The sequence below is a fragment of the Lepidochelys kempii genome, chromosome 5 (assembly GCF_965140265.1).
Source record: "Lepidochelys kempii isolate rLepKem1 chromosome 5, rLepKem1.hap2, whole genome shotgun sequence".
Lineage (NCBI taxonomy): Eukaryota > Metazoa > Chordata > Testudines > Cheloniidae > Lepidochelys > Lepidochelys kempii.
The window spans coordinates 104,819,219-104,836,383 of record NC_133260.1 but is presented as its reverse complement, the minus strand read 5'-3'; the positions used below and the strand labels follow the sequence as shown (position 1 = coordinate 104,836,383).

The 17,165-nt window shown below is 39.2% G+C and overlaps 1 protein-coding gene across 29 annotated transcripts in view; it reads right to left on the bottom strand.

Annotated features, from left to right (window-relative positions):
- KDM4C (lysine demethylase 4C) overlaps positions 1 to 17,165 on the bottom strand; it is a 440,364-nt gene that overhangs the window by 326,734 nt on the left and 96,465 nt on the right. For all 29 annotated transcript variants that reach the window (XR_012159108.1, XR_012159109.1, XR_012159110.1 and 26 more), the window contains one exon: positions 13,516 to 13,565. Coding sequence is in view for 26 of the 29 variants with exons in the window: in XM_073345318.1 (XP_073201419.1) it covers positions 13,516 to 13,565 (50 nt within the window). In the remaining 3 variants the exon portion in view is untranslated. The remainder of the gene's footprint in view (positions 1 to 13,515; positions 13,566 to 17,165) is intronic.

Sequence of the window (17,165 nt, the reverse complement as noted above, 5' to 3'; positions counted from 1 at the left end):
TACTCCAAGGAATTAAAATATTAAAATAAAATATTTTTCCATCTCAAATAAGTTGACGCATCATTTCTTGAATCTTCAAGTCTTACTCCCTGATGTTGCTTTGTACAAGGCTAACCCTAATTTTTCAACTATATTTATATACAGCTTGGAGGTTATGGAAGCAGTAGTTCAAGCCATTTCTTTACCGTGATAATGGTTGATGCTCAATGGCTAGCTGAAGTGTTTCCTCCCAATCTGGCTGACAGCCAGCACTGAATATTTGTGCCACATGCCTCCCGATAGGGCAAATGTCATCAGCAAACAACTGATGTCATATGGTGGCTCAGCACATGGCAATATTTTGTTTAAAAATTAAGGTTAATTCAAACCTCACCCCCAAATATGAAATGTAGATAGATCAGATAGCAATGTTGCGCTAGAGTAGGGGTGGGCAAACTATGGCCCGGAGGCCACATCCAGCCCTTCAGACATTTTAATCTGGCCCTCGAGCTCCCGCTGGAGAGCAGGGTCTGGGGCTTGCCCCGCTCCATGTGTTCCAGGGCTCTGTACGGCTCCCAGAAGCAAAGGCATGTCCCCCCTCTGGCTCTTACGCATTGGGGAAGCCAGGGGGCCCCACACATTCTCCCCACCCCAAGCACCATCCCTGCAGCTCCCATTGGCTGGGAACCACAGCCAATGGGAGCTGCAGGGGCGGCACCTGTGGATGGGGCAGCACAAAGCCGCCTGGTCGCACCTCCGCATAGGAGCCAGAAGAGGGACATGATGCTGCTTCCGAGAGCTGCTTGAGGTAAGCGCTGCCTGGAGCCTGCACCCCTGACCCCTTCCTGCGCCCCAACCCCCATCCCTGATCCCCTTCCCACCCTCCGAACCCCTCAGTCCCAGCCCGGAGCACTCTCCTGCACCCCCAACCCCTCATCCTTAGCCCCGTCCCAGAGCCCGCACCCCAAGCTGGAGCCCCCCTCACACCCCAACCCCCTGCCCCAGCCAGGAGCCTCCTCCTGCATCCTGAACTCCTCATTTATGGCCTCACCCCAGAGCCCACACCCCCACCAGACCCCTCACACCGTCCTGCACCCCAACCCCTAATTTCATGAACATTCATGGCTTGCCATACAATTTCCATACCCAGATGTGGCCCTTCGGCTAAAAAGTTTGCCCACCCCTGCTCTAGCGGGAGGAGAAAGAGGTTGGTTTCCATCACTAAAAACAAAGTCACCCTCCTTTCTCAAGGTCTGGGTTTTGTTCCAAGACACTCTACCTACTTCCTCTTTAATCTTAGACAAGTCACTTATCTCTCTGCACCTCACTTTCCCCACAAGTAAAATGGAAAGTTCTTTGAGTTCTACGGACAGAGAGCTATTTAAATGTTAAATACCATCTTCATTGTTTATAATCAGTCTAGTTGTCCTGCTCAGTTCATTCAGCAATGGTAGAAACTGGTTTGTGACATCAAAATGTGACATAATGAAAATAAAATATAGTGCTACAAAGACTGGATTGTAACATTACCACGGAATGAACCAGGTGAGAGGAGTAGGCAAATTATAAAGAAGACAATTCTGTTTATCCCCTAGTTACTCAGTGATCAGCAATTACGAGAAAGTCTTTACAGCAGAAAAGTACATGGCACTAATGACTGAGAACTACTGAGGATCACTGAAATTCACATGTTAGCAATAAAAAAAAAGTATATTATTTTAAAATACCTAACGCGGATCATTTCAAAATCATTCATTTTGGCCATTTCAATTTAGTTTATTATTTATACTACCTTCATAATGGAGTATGTTTTGCAAAATTATTGATATCTTAGTAACATTAATTAATTGCACTTATATAGCATCTATCATACAACTATCCCAAAGCACTTTATAAAGATCTCCCTGTTTTTGCAGAAAGGGAAACAGGCACAGAAAAGTTACAGGACTTTCCAATGGTCACACAGCAAATTTTGGGGCCAACTCAGGAGCAGAATCCAGAAGTCCTACCTTCCACACATCTGCTTTAACCAAGAGACCGTTCCGTCTCATGTTAAGTATAGAAGATTTTACTAAGCACCCTACTATTAGATAGAAGGTGAAATGTTTGCTGTTTTATGAAAATTAATGGGTTTGTTAACTAGGGAATCATGAATTAGGAAGGCTCTACTGCAAAGAAAAAAAGTATATGACAATGAAACAGGATGGAAGGGGTTGGTAAAATATTACAGTTTGTAAATTTTGTCATAATGTGGTACTCACATAAACGAATAAAAACCAATCTGTATTTTATGATATAACTGGCTTACAGGGACAAAACACATTTTCCCTTTGTCATATTCACATAACAAAAGTAATTGTCATTTTCCCCCACTGATAACCACATTCTGATCTGTTTTCTCTCATATACGAGCACATAAAGGAAACGATAGATAAGTGAGTTAGGACAAGTTACCATTTAATTACAAAAATCTGCTCACCACACCAGTGCATGAAAGACAAAGGAAAATGAATGCCAATAAAAGTCCATTTTATTCGTCTACTAAACTCCTATGTAACACTCCACATTTTTCTTTAAGGGACTATATCATTAATGAGAAGATTGTCAACAGATATGCCAATACTAAAAGCTATTTCTTAGCAGTTTATTTTAAATGAACCCATCAAACTTTTAAAATCTGTAGGTTTGTATTACATTACATGAATTACTTTTTAAATTAAAATCAATGATGAAAGAAGAATCTATTTAATTCTCTTTCTATATGGATTTGTAATCAGGGCCCAAACAAATGTGGTGACTGGCCATAAAGTAACTTAAATTGGAAAACCACTGAAGGAAGGTAATGTGCAGTGTATTACGGACTCTGTATCAGTTTATAAGTTATATTTATCATGAACCTCTAAAGTTATGCCCTATGTCATTTCACCAAAATCATTGTGTACAATGTAAAATAGTTCAAATTTAAATGGTTTGGAAACTAAAGGCAATATTTTCATAAATAGGATATATACATATTTGGGCATCTAAATATGAGACCCAATTTTCAAAAAAAAAAAAAAAAATGCTGAGCACCTAATGGGACCAAGATGCCCAGCCCTGTTTAGGTATCTAAAAATAAATGTAGATTATTAACTTCAGACTCTTATTTCTTTAAATCTTGTCCTCAATTGCTGTTCTCCTCCATCAAGGACTCTTAATAGGTCCTCCAAAATAATTTCCAGTCACATGTTAAACGTAAAGCCATTTAAAAACAATGTCTTGTTTTCAGTGTACAAGAGTATATCAGCAATATTATTTTACAGAGTAAAAATAAGTCTTTATAACAAACTATATCGATTCAGAACAAATACTAGATTTTGTTTATACAGAGAGTGACAGTTTATGTCTGCACAACCTTAGGAATCTATTGGGAAAATATGGGGAGTTGGAAAATCGGGGGGATTCAGATGAGTAGGCTTAGAGCTCTATACTCTAGGCCTCTTGAGAGGTTAAAGAACTTTTGCCCTCTGTGGGTCACCAACCAAAAACCGCCCAAAAATTACAATGTCCAAACTGAAAAGGAGTACTTGTGGCACCTTAGAGACTAACCAATTTATTTGAGCATGAGCTTTCGTGAGCTACAGCTCACTTCATCAGATGTTTACCGTGGAAACTGCCAGTTTCCACGGTAAACATCTGATGAAGTGAGCTGTAGCTCACGAAAGCTCATGCTCAAATAAATTGGTTAGTCTCTAAGGTGCCACAAGTACTCCTTTTCTTTTTGCGAATACAGACTAACACGGCTGTTCCTCTGAAAAATGTCCAAACTGAATTCCATTTGTCTTAAACAAAATAATGTTTTATTGGCAACTGCATAAAAACAGAGCGAAAAAGTCATTAAATAAAAGGATAGGTAAAAATAAACATACATGCTTAAAAATACTATAGAAAGCATTACTGGACCGGCACTAAACTTAGGTACAAGACATTGAAATATCTGGACTCTTCTGTCAACACTATATGAGAGAGAGAGAGCACATGCAGAGATTCTTTTGCCATTCAAAAAGATGGTTATTTCCTTGGAGCATGTTCACTCTTTAACAATAAAGACATTTCCAATCATCCAATTCAGCTGTCTTAATACTCTTCATGTCTTAAAAATAATGAACAAATTTAGGGCAACATTCTCTCAGAATAACCAGCCCCCGCCCCCAATCTACACCCTCAACCTGTTTTATTCTCCATGTCCATTCTCACATGAAGGTCTATTGGGGTCTCTTAAAGACTACAGAACAATCATCTTAACATGTCTGCCTGGGCAGGTTCTGGTAAGCATATCAATTGTGCATTCCTTTCTAGCTGACTCCCCAACCCCAACAACAAAAAGTTTCTTAGATAAAGGATATGAGGTTCAATTAAGATGTGAAGTTGTCATACAGATCTTTCACTACACAAGGACTAGGAAGTCTATTAAGATTCCTTTGAATCTGCAGGGACTAATTATTGTGTCACATTTTATTAAAATTTAATGCTGACTAATTTTTTCCAACAGCCATATAATTTTTTCTCCCTTTTGGAATTGTAAATAAAACCCAAAGACCTTTTTTAACAGCAGCCCTTACAATGCAGTTTCACCAATTTATTGGGCCACGCTGCCTAGCAAACTACTGGTGAGCTACTCAGATAAATACCAATGAGCCTCAGCACATGCATTTCAGTTGTCATGATGCAAACATGACAATATAATACAAGCGTAATAATCCTGATTTTAAAAGCCACACTTACTACCTGCTATAAAGCCCAGGGTGTTGTACAACATAATAAAGTAATTTACAATACATTGACATGAACCCCGTAAAAGATTAACAAAACTGTCAAAAGGTGATATTAAGGTTTGGGGGACGGGGGGAGAAGAAATCAATTGGGACCGAGAGTGATCAAATCAAAAACTCTCGTGAACAATAATAATTAAAAAAAGTAAACTCTACACTGAGACCCAAGACAGTAAAAGCATAATCAGCTCAAGACACAAGGGTAGGAAAAAAACCGGTGGGCAGTGACTGAGTGCACATACCTAAAGAGGTTAAGGCATCAAGGACAGACAAATTTAGCACAATGATTTGATGGAATGGATAAGTGTATAATTGAAAGTTAGAGTGCAACAGGATTGAGTTGCATTCTTTCCTATGTTCTCAAGAACCAGACTGGTGTATTCAAAACTTCTCTAATGGCAGGAGTAAAGGGACACCAACATCCACAGTAAGATGTACCAGAGCAGCAGTAATATTGCCCATTAGACAAGAATTTCACTTGCACTGTTGGTGGCCAGACCTTCGGGTATGACTGGATTCCCCACAAGTTAGGGCTGTTTTATTTGGACGGGCTGCATCTCTCCAACATCACTTCCAGTATAGTTATCCTTGGTCCAGACTTGGCTCAAGATCTTTGTGACTTAGGTGGGTGGGGCAATGAGCAGCAAAACATAAATGACAATCTGCTAAGCAGATTACTAGCTGTATCTGAGGGCAGGCAGTACACATGTATACAGGACATTATGGCACTGAGCACCTTAAGACCACAAAAGGTTTCAAACACTGAGGGAGAGCAATCTCAACTAGATTCAGCTGATACAAAGGTTGTATTCACCTCCTGCTTCATAGGAAAGCTAAACCATTAGGGAACAATGAACACTATCAGCTGTAGGGCCCAATTTTTCATTTTAGAAATGGTGACCCACATAGCACAGGGCTCTGATGGCAAAGTCTCAGTCTAACAACTGGGAATCAAGCAGTCTCTCAAATGGTTTACGATTTGTTTGGTTTTTTTTGTCAGGGACAACTGGAAAACACATCCGTAGTACAAGGAACACTTGCACAGGATCTTCAGTTAAATTGTATTGTTGTGATCATATAGAGCAGAGATGGGCAAACTACGGCCCGCAGGCCACATCCAGCCCCCGACACCGTCCTGCCCTGCCCCAGAGCTCCTGGCCCGGGAGGCTTGCCCCCGCTCGCCTCCTCCCCCCACTGTTCCCCCTCTCCAGCAGCCACGCGGGCAGCGGGGCTGCAAGCTCCTGCCGCTCAGAGCAGTATGGTAAGGGGGCGGCGGTGCGCACGCAGGTGGGGGGTTGGATAGGGGGTCCCAGGGAACAGTTGGATGGGGCGGAGATTCTGGGGCAGTCAGGGGTCGGGAAACAGGGGGAGTTGGATAGGGGGTGGAGTCCCAGGGGGCCTGTCAGGGGGCGGGGGTGTGGATAGGTCGGGGCAGTCAGGGGACAGGGAGCAGGGCGGGTTGGATAGGGGGTGAAATCCTGGAGGGGGGGGGCGGTTTGGGGTAGGGGGTCCCAGGAGAGGGCAGTCAGGGGACAAGGAGCAGGGTGGGGGTTGGATGGGTCGGTGGTTCTGAGGGGGACAATCAGCGGGTGGGAAGTGGGAGGGGCCAGGGGCCAGGCTGTTTAGGGGGCACAGCCTTCCCTACCCGGCCCTCCATACAGTGTCACACCCCAATGTGGCCCTCGGGCCAAAAGGTTTGCCCACCCCGATAGAGAGCCAGATTGGGATATGCCTACCTCAAAAAGAGTAGTGCCTTACTCCATTAGCAGCCCCACTGACTCCAACAAGACTATTAGTGGTATAAAGGTACTATTCAATATGGGTAAGAATACAACAACCTGGCCCATAACAAAGTTGTGGCTTTACAACAGAACTGAAATGTCTTCTGAAGGCAATCTCAAATACAGATTCCTAGGTTAATAGATCCATATAATCCAAGGCCAGGAGGGACCACAGTGATCATCTACTCTGACCTCCTGTATAACACAGGTCATAGAACTTTGCCAAAAGATTCCTGGCGCATATCTTTTACAAAAACATCCAATCTTTACTTAAAAGCTGTCTCGCTGTTAAAAATTTACACTTTATTTCCAGTCTAGTTTCAACTTCCAACCACTGGATCGGGTTACATCTTTCTCTGCTAGACTGAAGAGCCCATAATTGAATATTTGTTCGACATATAGATACTTATCGACAGCAATCAAATCAACCCTTAACCTTCACTTTGTTAAGCTAAATAGATTGAGCTCCTGGAGTCTAACTCTAAGGCATGTTTTCTAATCCTTTACTCATTATTGTGGCTATTTTCTGTACCCTCTTCAATTTACCAACAACCTTCTTGAATTGTGGCCACCAGAACTGGACACTACTCCAGCAACAGTTGCACCACAACTGCCTGAGTAGCTCTCCCTAACCCAACTCTGGTGGGGCGGGGGGGCAGTGCTCACAGCCACAGCCCAGCCATGATAAAAGCCACGCGGGCAACTGTGGAGAGCCACAGCAGCTTGAGGGGCCCAAGCAACCCCTGCCCATGTCCCTGCCCCCCAGGTTCCCAGCCCAAGGAAGGTGGAGGGTCTATGGCTCCTCACAGCTGCACATGCAGCTCTTACTGTGGCCGGGCTACAGCTCCAAGCCCCTGCCCCTCCCTCAACCCAGAGCTGGATCGGGGAGAGCCAAGCAGGCAGTTGTGGGGAGCCGGCATGGAGTTATGGACCCTCCACCTGCCCTTGGCCAGGAGAGGGAGCCCGGGGAGCAAGGACACGGGACAGTGGCTGCTCTCAGCTCCCTGCATACTGGGGAGTTGGAGGGTCCACGCGGCTCCCCACAGCTGCCTGGGCTCTCTGGCTGGGCTCCACAGAGGCCTGGCCAAGGAGGGTGGGGCCTAAGGTGAGGAGGAGGAGAAGAGGGCAGGATCCACCCTGGCAAAAAGTGGACAGGACAGGCCCCACCCACAGGCCCCCTCAGTCCCAGCGCCACTGCCTGGAAATACACCCACTCGATGACATTTCCCCATTTACAATTTTAGCTAGCTTTTAATCCATTTAATTTATGTTATGTTAATTTTTAATCAAAATGTCATGCAGATCAATGTCAAATGCCTTACAAAAGTCTACGTATATTATGTCAACACTATTACCTTTAGCAACCACACTCGTAATCTCGTCAAAACAAGACGTTGGTTTGACAGGGTTTATCTTCCATAAACCCATGTTGATTTGAATTAATTATGTTATTCTCCTTTAATTCTTTATTAAAGATGTCCCATATCAGCCACTCCCTTATCTTGCCCAGGATAGATGATAGACTGACAAGCCTATAATTACCCAGGTCTTCCTGTTTACCATTTTTAAAAATTGGCACATTAGTTTTCTCCCAGTCTTCTGGAACTTCCTCAGACTTACTGAAAAATCAACATTAACGGTCCAGTTAGCTCTTCAGGCAGCTCTTTTAAAACTCCTGGATGCCAATTATCTGGAGCTGCTGATTTAAAAAGTGTCCAACTTTAGTAGCTTCTGTTTAACATCATCCATAGATAATAGTGGAATGGAAGGAGTGTTATCATTACTATATGATGAGACTATATCATCTGTTTTTCCCCAAACACAAAATATTTATTGAACACTTCTGCCTTTTCTGCTTTATTATTGATAATTCTACCATTTCCATCTAGCAATGGACTAATGCCATTGTCAGGATTCTTTTTGTTCCTTATTGTTCTTAACTCTGTTGAACATAGATTTCTCCACATGTGTCTTTGTTTCCCTTATCAAATTTTCTACAATGCCTAATTTCTGATTTGTATTCTTTACCATCAACTTCCCCTTTCTCTCATTTATTATACAGACGCTCCCCGGGTTACACAAGACCCAACTTATGCAAATTCACATTTACAGAAAAATCTCCGTAAACCAGAAATAGGATTTTCGAGTTGCGGAAATTTTTGCGTAACGTACGGGTATACATTTCCGACTTATGCAAAATTCAAGTTACGCAAGGCTTTCCGGAATGGAATGATTGCATAAGTCAGGGAGCATTTGTATATTATTTTTTAATTTTATATAGCTGTCTTGACTTTCCCTGTAAACCAGGTCAATTTTTTAACCATTCTGACCTGTGGATTAATTAGCAAACACTTAGGAACCTTACTACACATTAATACACATATATTCTGCTTTAGCCCGATACTTTATATGGACTTGCAGTATTTCTATGATTAGTTTATTGATTTAAATAGGAAATACAAAAATTATATCATCATAGTGGCAAAGTTCAAAATTTAAAGTGACTAAAGAAAGGAAATTCAGAATAAAGATGGTCTCCCCATCTTTAGCTCAACTAACTTTACTTATGGCCTGCATTCCCCCATCTAGTGCTCCTCTGTCAATGTCAGTTAAGGAAGGAAAGACAGACATAGCTATGATTATTTTTTCTTGGTGGGTTTAAGTTATAATGTTAACATATAATCGATTCGTAATGTAACCCTTTGAAGGTTGATATTTTCCAGACTGCAAGAAAAATGAAGCATTAGGAGGATGAGCACGTATGATCATAGTGACCTCTGGAAGACAGTAACACTCTGCATAAGTACAGACTATTACAGTCACAGAAGATGGCAACTGCTGCTTGCAATGAAATGAGTGTTATTATACACAGATGTACATGTAATAATCTAAAGTTTGTTATCTATTCATTTCCATCTCTACTAACTTTGACTAAAATAAAATTGTCATTTGACAAAAGCTTTAACTCTTCAGCAGCCACAAATTTTCAGTTTTTGCAAGCATGAGGTGACAGACAGATAGATAGACATGGACAGATACAGATATATCAAGTTCTGCATTAAGTTGCATGTCAAGAACTATTTATAATTTTATTCATAAATGATAGCTATGAACTTCTGTATTAAATAGATCAGCTTATACTATATACACTGTAGTTTTGAAACATTCTTCACAAACTACTTACAGTATATTACACTCTGCTTTAGTCCCTTTGCGTAACATAATTGAACATCACAGATAGATGTCATCTCTTTTCTAAAATAACCTATATAATTAAGGAATCTATTTAAAGAATCTGAAAATCTTCCATACTGTCACTTATGATTTGCTGCTCTGCCTCTATTTTCCAACCAACTTTGTCAACCAAAAATCCTTATGAATGCTGTGGTATTACAGATGAACATAACAACAAGTTTAAAAATTGCAGTAACAGCTCACTTGAGATTTTTATTACATTTAGGTCTACATAAAATTGAAAAAAACCTACATAAATGAGAAAGCAGCTGAAGGGCGAAATCAAACTGCTGCCTTTATTAGATGCAAGTCTAATGTCTTTCAGATAAAATATTTGTAGGTGCCACAGTCAATCAAGATTTCAACGGAAACCAAAGACGAAAGCATTCATGCATAAAAGGCAAGTGTGATAATTATGATGTGCAGACAAGATAATGGAAAATATCCTAGCCTTTCTTCAATCTTATGTACCCAGTACAGTACTGCCTTGACCTAGACAACCTGTAATGCTTCATCACATTTAATATATTATTTTATTTTAATTATTTAAGAGAATTTAATTAATTCAGTAAGCATCTGGTCAGCAAGACTAAAGCTCTGAATCATGCAGCTTTTTAGCTATTGCATTTCCACAAAAATTATGCCACAAAAAGAGTTTTGAATAAACATGTAATTAAGTCTGAAGTCCTCATCATCCTCTAAGTTTATTAACCTTTACTGATTAGATAAATTGCAGCCATGTGGCTGACATGACATTTTCATCATTTTGAAACAGCTTACTTTAAAACTTTGACCATGTTTTAATGGGCAGTAACTACATCATGAAGATCACAGATGCCTCTTTCTCAAACTCTACTAGCAACAAAATAATAAGGAATTATGGAGCAATTATTAAAGAAAATATGGGAATATATAGTCAGAGGGAGTAAAAAGTTCATTACTATAATCCTTACATACACATGTAATCACCTTCCATGTCCTACTCTAATCTACTATCCAGACCCAGGGACTCATCCACTTTAACATTCACGAGAATAGTTCGTTCCTACCAGAAGTTCAACGTTACAATTATGTTGGTATTATTAATATAATGTATTGGGCTACTAGAACATACCAGCTTTATAGTTATTAGTATGCCAAAACTTTCATAATAAAACTACAAGTGTCAAACTAACTAGTCTCTATAATTGTTCATATGATTTTAAAAGAAAGTAATTCTTGGAGTTCATTTTTAAATTTGATGGAGAATTGAACGAACTGAAACAAGTGAAAAAATGTGGTGATAGTCACCTTTAATGTCTGCTAAACTAGTAGCCAATACCAAATTTTATGTTGGGATGAATAAACTTCTTATGTAGTCTACAGGACCGGTATCTCTTAGGACCTAATCCAAAGACCACTGAAGTCAACAAGAGTGTTCCCAGCATCTTCAATAGGCTTTGGCTCAAGCCTTAAGAGAAAGCCCAACGCAAGAGGGGAAAAGTGCAAAGTCTTTACCTGCCCTGTTTCAACCATTCAAAAAGCTGCATTTTCCATTTTAAAGGATAATCCTGACAGAAGTAGAGCTGGGCGAAACTTTTTCAGTGACTAAACTATTCACTGAAAAATGCAGTTTTGGCAACCCAAAACTATTTGTGAATTCATGTTGAGCAGGAGGAGGCAGCAACAGCAGCCTCCCTTATAACCTTTAGCCAAGTGGAAGACCTGGGTTCAATTCCCTCCTCTGCCTGATGAGAAAAACAGGATTTGAACATGGGTCTCATCTCTCAGGTGAGTGCCCTAACCACAGGTCTATAGAATATTCCGGCATCAGTCATTCTCAGTCTCTCCTGTTGAAGCTGTTCCGCTGTGTACAAGTAATTTAATAATCATTGGAGCCTGAACCTGCGTCTCCAACATCCTACGTAAGTGCCCCAACAACAAGCTACAGAATCATTCTCGTTCTCTTTTTCTGGCTCAATGACTACTTATTAGAGAGACAAGGTGGGTGAACTAACATCTTTTATGGAACCAATTTCTGTTGGTGAAAGAGTCCAACAGGCGTTGGTTCTATAAAATATATCACCACACCCACCCCGTCTCTCCAATACCCTGACACCAGCACAGCTATCACACAGCAAACAACAATTATTGACATTCATGGTGGCTATTCCTAGTCATTCATAATGGCAATGAACAGTCATTGAGCCAGGGAAAGAGAGTGAGATTGACTCTCCAGTCATACTCTGCGTAGCTCGAAAGCTTGTCTCATGTGGATGGAATCTTCAAAGATTTTACCTGTTTAAATTGAAGAAGTCTCTACTGAGCATGTGCAAGCTTCAATTTTATTTTATTTTTTATAAAAGCTTATGACTTGGGCAAATTTTCACAAGGACTGCAAAAGGCACATCCCTGTCACAAAGGCCACTCCCCCACACCCTGCCAAATTTCCTGTCTCTGCTCAATCATCTGGATGCACTAGAGAATTTTAAAAAAAAGTCTCAGGACTTTTTTTAACATGGGCAAAACAACATATAGTTCCCTAGCCTCATTCTTGCAAATGGCTCAACCTTTTTGCTTGTTTTGTTTTTTAATTTCAAACAACAAAAACCCTACAACCAGCCTGAGGCAGACACCAAAAATGGAAAAATTCAGACCAAATGGTAAAAGTTTTGCCAAGTTATAAGTAACTGAACACAAGGGCTTATAATGGTAAGTGTCAGGCAACCTCAATAATAGGCGATGCTGCCGGTCCTTCCTATACTAAGGATCACTCACTTCACAAATGAATTGCAGTGAACTCTATGGTGGTAAATAGCAGGCCTCCTGCACCAGCAATAAGGCTAAATGGGATTTGAAAAGGAGAAAATGAGGAAAGCTCTCTCAACTGGAACTACAAGGGAAATTTAAGTAGGTAGAAAGTAATTAGCCAAGATGGAATTTGGCCATGATACCATGGTTTAATGATCACAAATACACAGGACATTAGTATTATGTGTCAATAATTCAGTTCACCTATGCCAAGTATTACTGTTCTCAGCGGCTAGTGTAGAATTAACTCAAGGGAGAATAAAACCCAAATGTATGCATAATTGTATGTGTTCATGCAAATGCCCTACTTGCACATATGCATCAGATTCTTTTGCACACACAATTTGTGTATAAACAAAAACTTACATATACTTTTGGAAATTTGCATCTGATCATGCTCTTTAAACCAAATATTTAAACCTATAAACCTAGAAATATCTTTGGCCTACAGCACCTGACTAAAACATGCTTAACCACATTTCAGATGTAATTGGTGAAAATATCATCTCAAAGAGCTACAGCTCATGTGGTACCAGTCCCAGAAATGGGTCTAATTATTTGTTTATCCATAATTCTCAATTTTAATCTGGAGACAAAACAAGTATCTATAAAATAGTAAAAAAAAAAGTCAAGAAAAAGATTAAGTTTTAAAAACCAAGCTTCAATTGCTTTTAAATTCCGCCCCGCCCCCCTACACACACACACACACACACACACATTTTGAAAAATATTCATCTACCATGTTTCAGGCATTTTAGAGGAGGATTTTAAGGAGGATGAAACCATATTAAGGAGGATGAAACCATATTAAGTCAGGAGTGCTGAGATTGTAAAATTATTTTACCTGAAATCAAAGAAACTCCTGAAAATCAAGGACCTTTGAAACAAACATCTTTGATTAGAAATGTTGAAAATATTACCTTGAGCTAGTCTTTCAAGCCGTTTTCCATGTTCTGGAGGGATAGCATACCTAAAATGTATGCAAAGAAATGGATTAAATGTTTAGTGCTACAATTATGAAACAATAATAATTCTGCATGGTCAAAATAGCTGAATCATTATATGGTTATTAATATGGTTATTAATATAAAGTACACTGTAAAACAACATGAGGAAAAATTAGGAGTTTATTTACTTTTAAGAAAAGAAAGTGCTTTATTTTACTTTTAATTTTAAAAACTGATTAATATAATATAAATTGTAGTTTAAGAATGTTTTAGTCACCAATACTCTTTTGAATTTCTAGAGTTTGGCAATACCTGTATGTAATTATATCTGTATACAGTTATTCCAGTTAAAAGAAATGCAGATATTGATTTTTACTTTTATTTCCGAATAAGACTAACACATACACCAAAGCAACACAACTTTCATGTAGGATTATTTTCTTTGATTGTTTCACAAAACAAGAGTTCAACTGAAAAATATGAGTTTAAGATGCATTTTTCATATTTGTGTTGAATTGCAGGAATGAGACAGTTTATTTTAGTCATATATCATTACACTTAGATCAGTTTACAATTCAAAGAAATATGCATTCATAAATGCAATATTTATCTCATTTATGAAAATACTGTATTTGGAAATATTTCAATCTTTGATTTCAAGAAACTTTTTAAAAAGATTTTATTAAAGTCTAGTCACAACAGATCTGTGAGAAGAAAAAGCATTGGTACTATCCCATTCTTTTTTAGTGTTAATTGCAGCTTGAAAATTTAAGATTACTTTAATGCAGGAAGATTCTTCTTCCTTTCCTAATTTAGCAGCACATGGTATAATATAAAAATGAATTAGCATTTTGTTATTTACTTCACAGATTTACCATAGATGTTAATTAGCTTGTAATTTTTGGATTCAATAGCATATGTGATGTGTGTGCACAATCAGCTTCTATTTCACTTTACATGTTTACGGCAGAGTTTGGTTGTGTTTGATATCCTCTATACAGAATAAACATGTGGCTTTGATCAGGTGAAAATCACCAAGTATGTATTTATCAGCCTATTCCATATACAAATGTTTTCAGATTGGTCGAACAGCCAAACTATATGAGAAGTATTTTGAAAGTAGGAGTTAAACTGGCAAATAATAGAAAAAATTTTGAACTGGCAGTTGACTTTCTGATCACTGGTCCAAGATCATCTCTTGGAAAAGTTAATTAACCATGGAAGTACACACAATGGTTCACTTATGCTTTCCTAGCCACGACTAGTCAATATATTGGATCATAAAATGTGGGAGTCACTTACTTCCAAAAAATAATTCAGCTATGGGTACGTCTTTCAAGTAGAATGACAACAATTCCAGAGAATATGGCACAGTGGCTTCAACTTTACTGGAAACAGCCACCATAAAACAAAAAAAGTCAGCAGCCCATAGCAAAGGGGAAAAAAGCATTGCTCACCCGACCACAGGTAACCCCTAAACCCAAATTAAACATAAATCACCTGATTTCAATATCAAAGGTGCATTGCACTGTTTCCAGACTAAATCAGCTCTCAGCCTCACAGCATCTGTCTATCTGACTCAGGTCATGAGTTGTTAAAGCTCTGTTCCCATGTAATTAGTTAGAGCCAAACCCAAGCAAAATCAAGACAACCTCTCACTGAGTTTCACCAACATTTGTGGTATAATAAAATAATCCGCCCAACTCCAAACCATCCAACTTCCTTCCTCAACTGATACTTAAAGTAGCTTTATCATTTAATGATCCTGTGAAAGGACTATCCATACCACAAATGAAAACCAACAAGCCCCTGACGCAATAATTCAACATTCCCTAATACAGAAAGAACAGAACCACACACAGCAAATAATTAAAAAGCTTCACAATCTCCCAAATAACAGATAACCACTTTACAAAATTTACATCACCACCTATTTTAACTAAATATTGCTCCAGTATCTTCTGTAAAACATTTCACACCATAAATGTTCTTCAAACTTGGAAAATATTTCTGGTAGGAAATGTTTTACAGAAACATACTGGTTATGTTCAACTCACGTTCCATTTAAAGGTGAAAATGTGTGTTTTTTCTCAAATGCTGATGGCCTAAGCTTCTTTTAATATGAACATTTGCAAATATTTTGTATCTAAATGCAGGCCTCTTATAGTAACTGCCTGATATCATTGTTATAGGAATAATAAGATGCTTTATGTACAAATATAGGAGTGCTATTTGATGCTAAACTAATTATTAATGTAAGCAGCTATTTAAGTATAGAATACTTATATTAATGAGGAATTAATTAGTTACTGGCAGTGCTCAAAATTTTTTCAATCCACTCAGGAAGATGAGAAAAATCATCTTTCCAAAAATTATCACATAGAAGCAACATCTTAAACTCAAGTCCTTATACAGGAGAAGGTTTTAAATAATTCTGAAGTGACCCCAAACTCACACCCTGTCCTACTCTGATTAGAGAGCAAGCACTCCACAACTAATCCTGTTCATCACTACAAGCAAGCTGCTCCAGACAGATAAGAAAAACAGAGAAGACTCAAGAAGAAACCAACCCAAGGAAACCTCCCCAAAACGTCAGCATGAATTGGTTAACTAAGAGGAGGTTAATTAAGACCATGCCAATGAATTATATTTAAAACTCTTGGAATGATTTTGTTGGAATACTGAAATGCTGTTGTAACTTAAAAGGCTAACAGTTTCTCTTATTAATCACCATATGGTCAGGCCATGTACCCCGGAGAGGACAAGGGATTAAAAACTGGTTAACAGAGAAACAATGGGATTTAATGGTATTTGACATTCTGAATATTGATTAATTGGCCTACCTCAAGACAGTTCCTTAAATGGCTTCTTCTAATGCAGTGTTTCTCAAACTTGGGACGCCGCTTGTTCAGGGAAAGCCCCTGGCGGGCCGGGCCAGTTTGTTTACCAACCACGTCCGCAGGTAAACAATTAGTAAGAGCTGCCCTACCATTTCTTGTTTCTCTAAACCAAATATATATAGTAATTTTTCAAATAAAATTACATGGATTCCAATTTAAAATTACCTCTCTCAATTCCACAAACTCAATGAAATGACTCAAGTTCTCATGGTAAATTTAAACTATACTTAAGTGCTTTGCTAAATTGGGGCATCAAGTAGCATCCCCACAGACAGAGGTCCAGTAAGTGGTCTGTGCAGTGGTAGTATAATCAACCAGTCAAAAGGCTTACTTTAAGACAGTGGCCCATAACTGTCCAGTCAGCAATGAGACCAGACAGTCCTCCCCAGATGACTCCAATCAGTGCCCCTGTGACACTGTGGAACATTTCTCAAAATGGCAATCACTAAAATCAAGTCAGAATTGGCCTGGATGCCTACAGTCAAGATGGTAATCAGAATTGTGTGAATTTATGATTCAGTTTCTCATGACCTGCCAGGACAAGAAAATAATGAGGTCGACTACTGGGAAGCAGAGTACATTCTGGGATACAGTATTCATTTCTAGCCCCAGTGGTTCACAAGATACTGGATCTGGAATCGATTATTGGTCTGTTAGGCCAGAAGTTCCTTTTTGGCGATGTTCTCAGACTAAATATAGAGTACTAGACCAATGACCTATGTA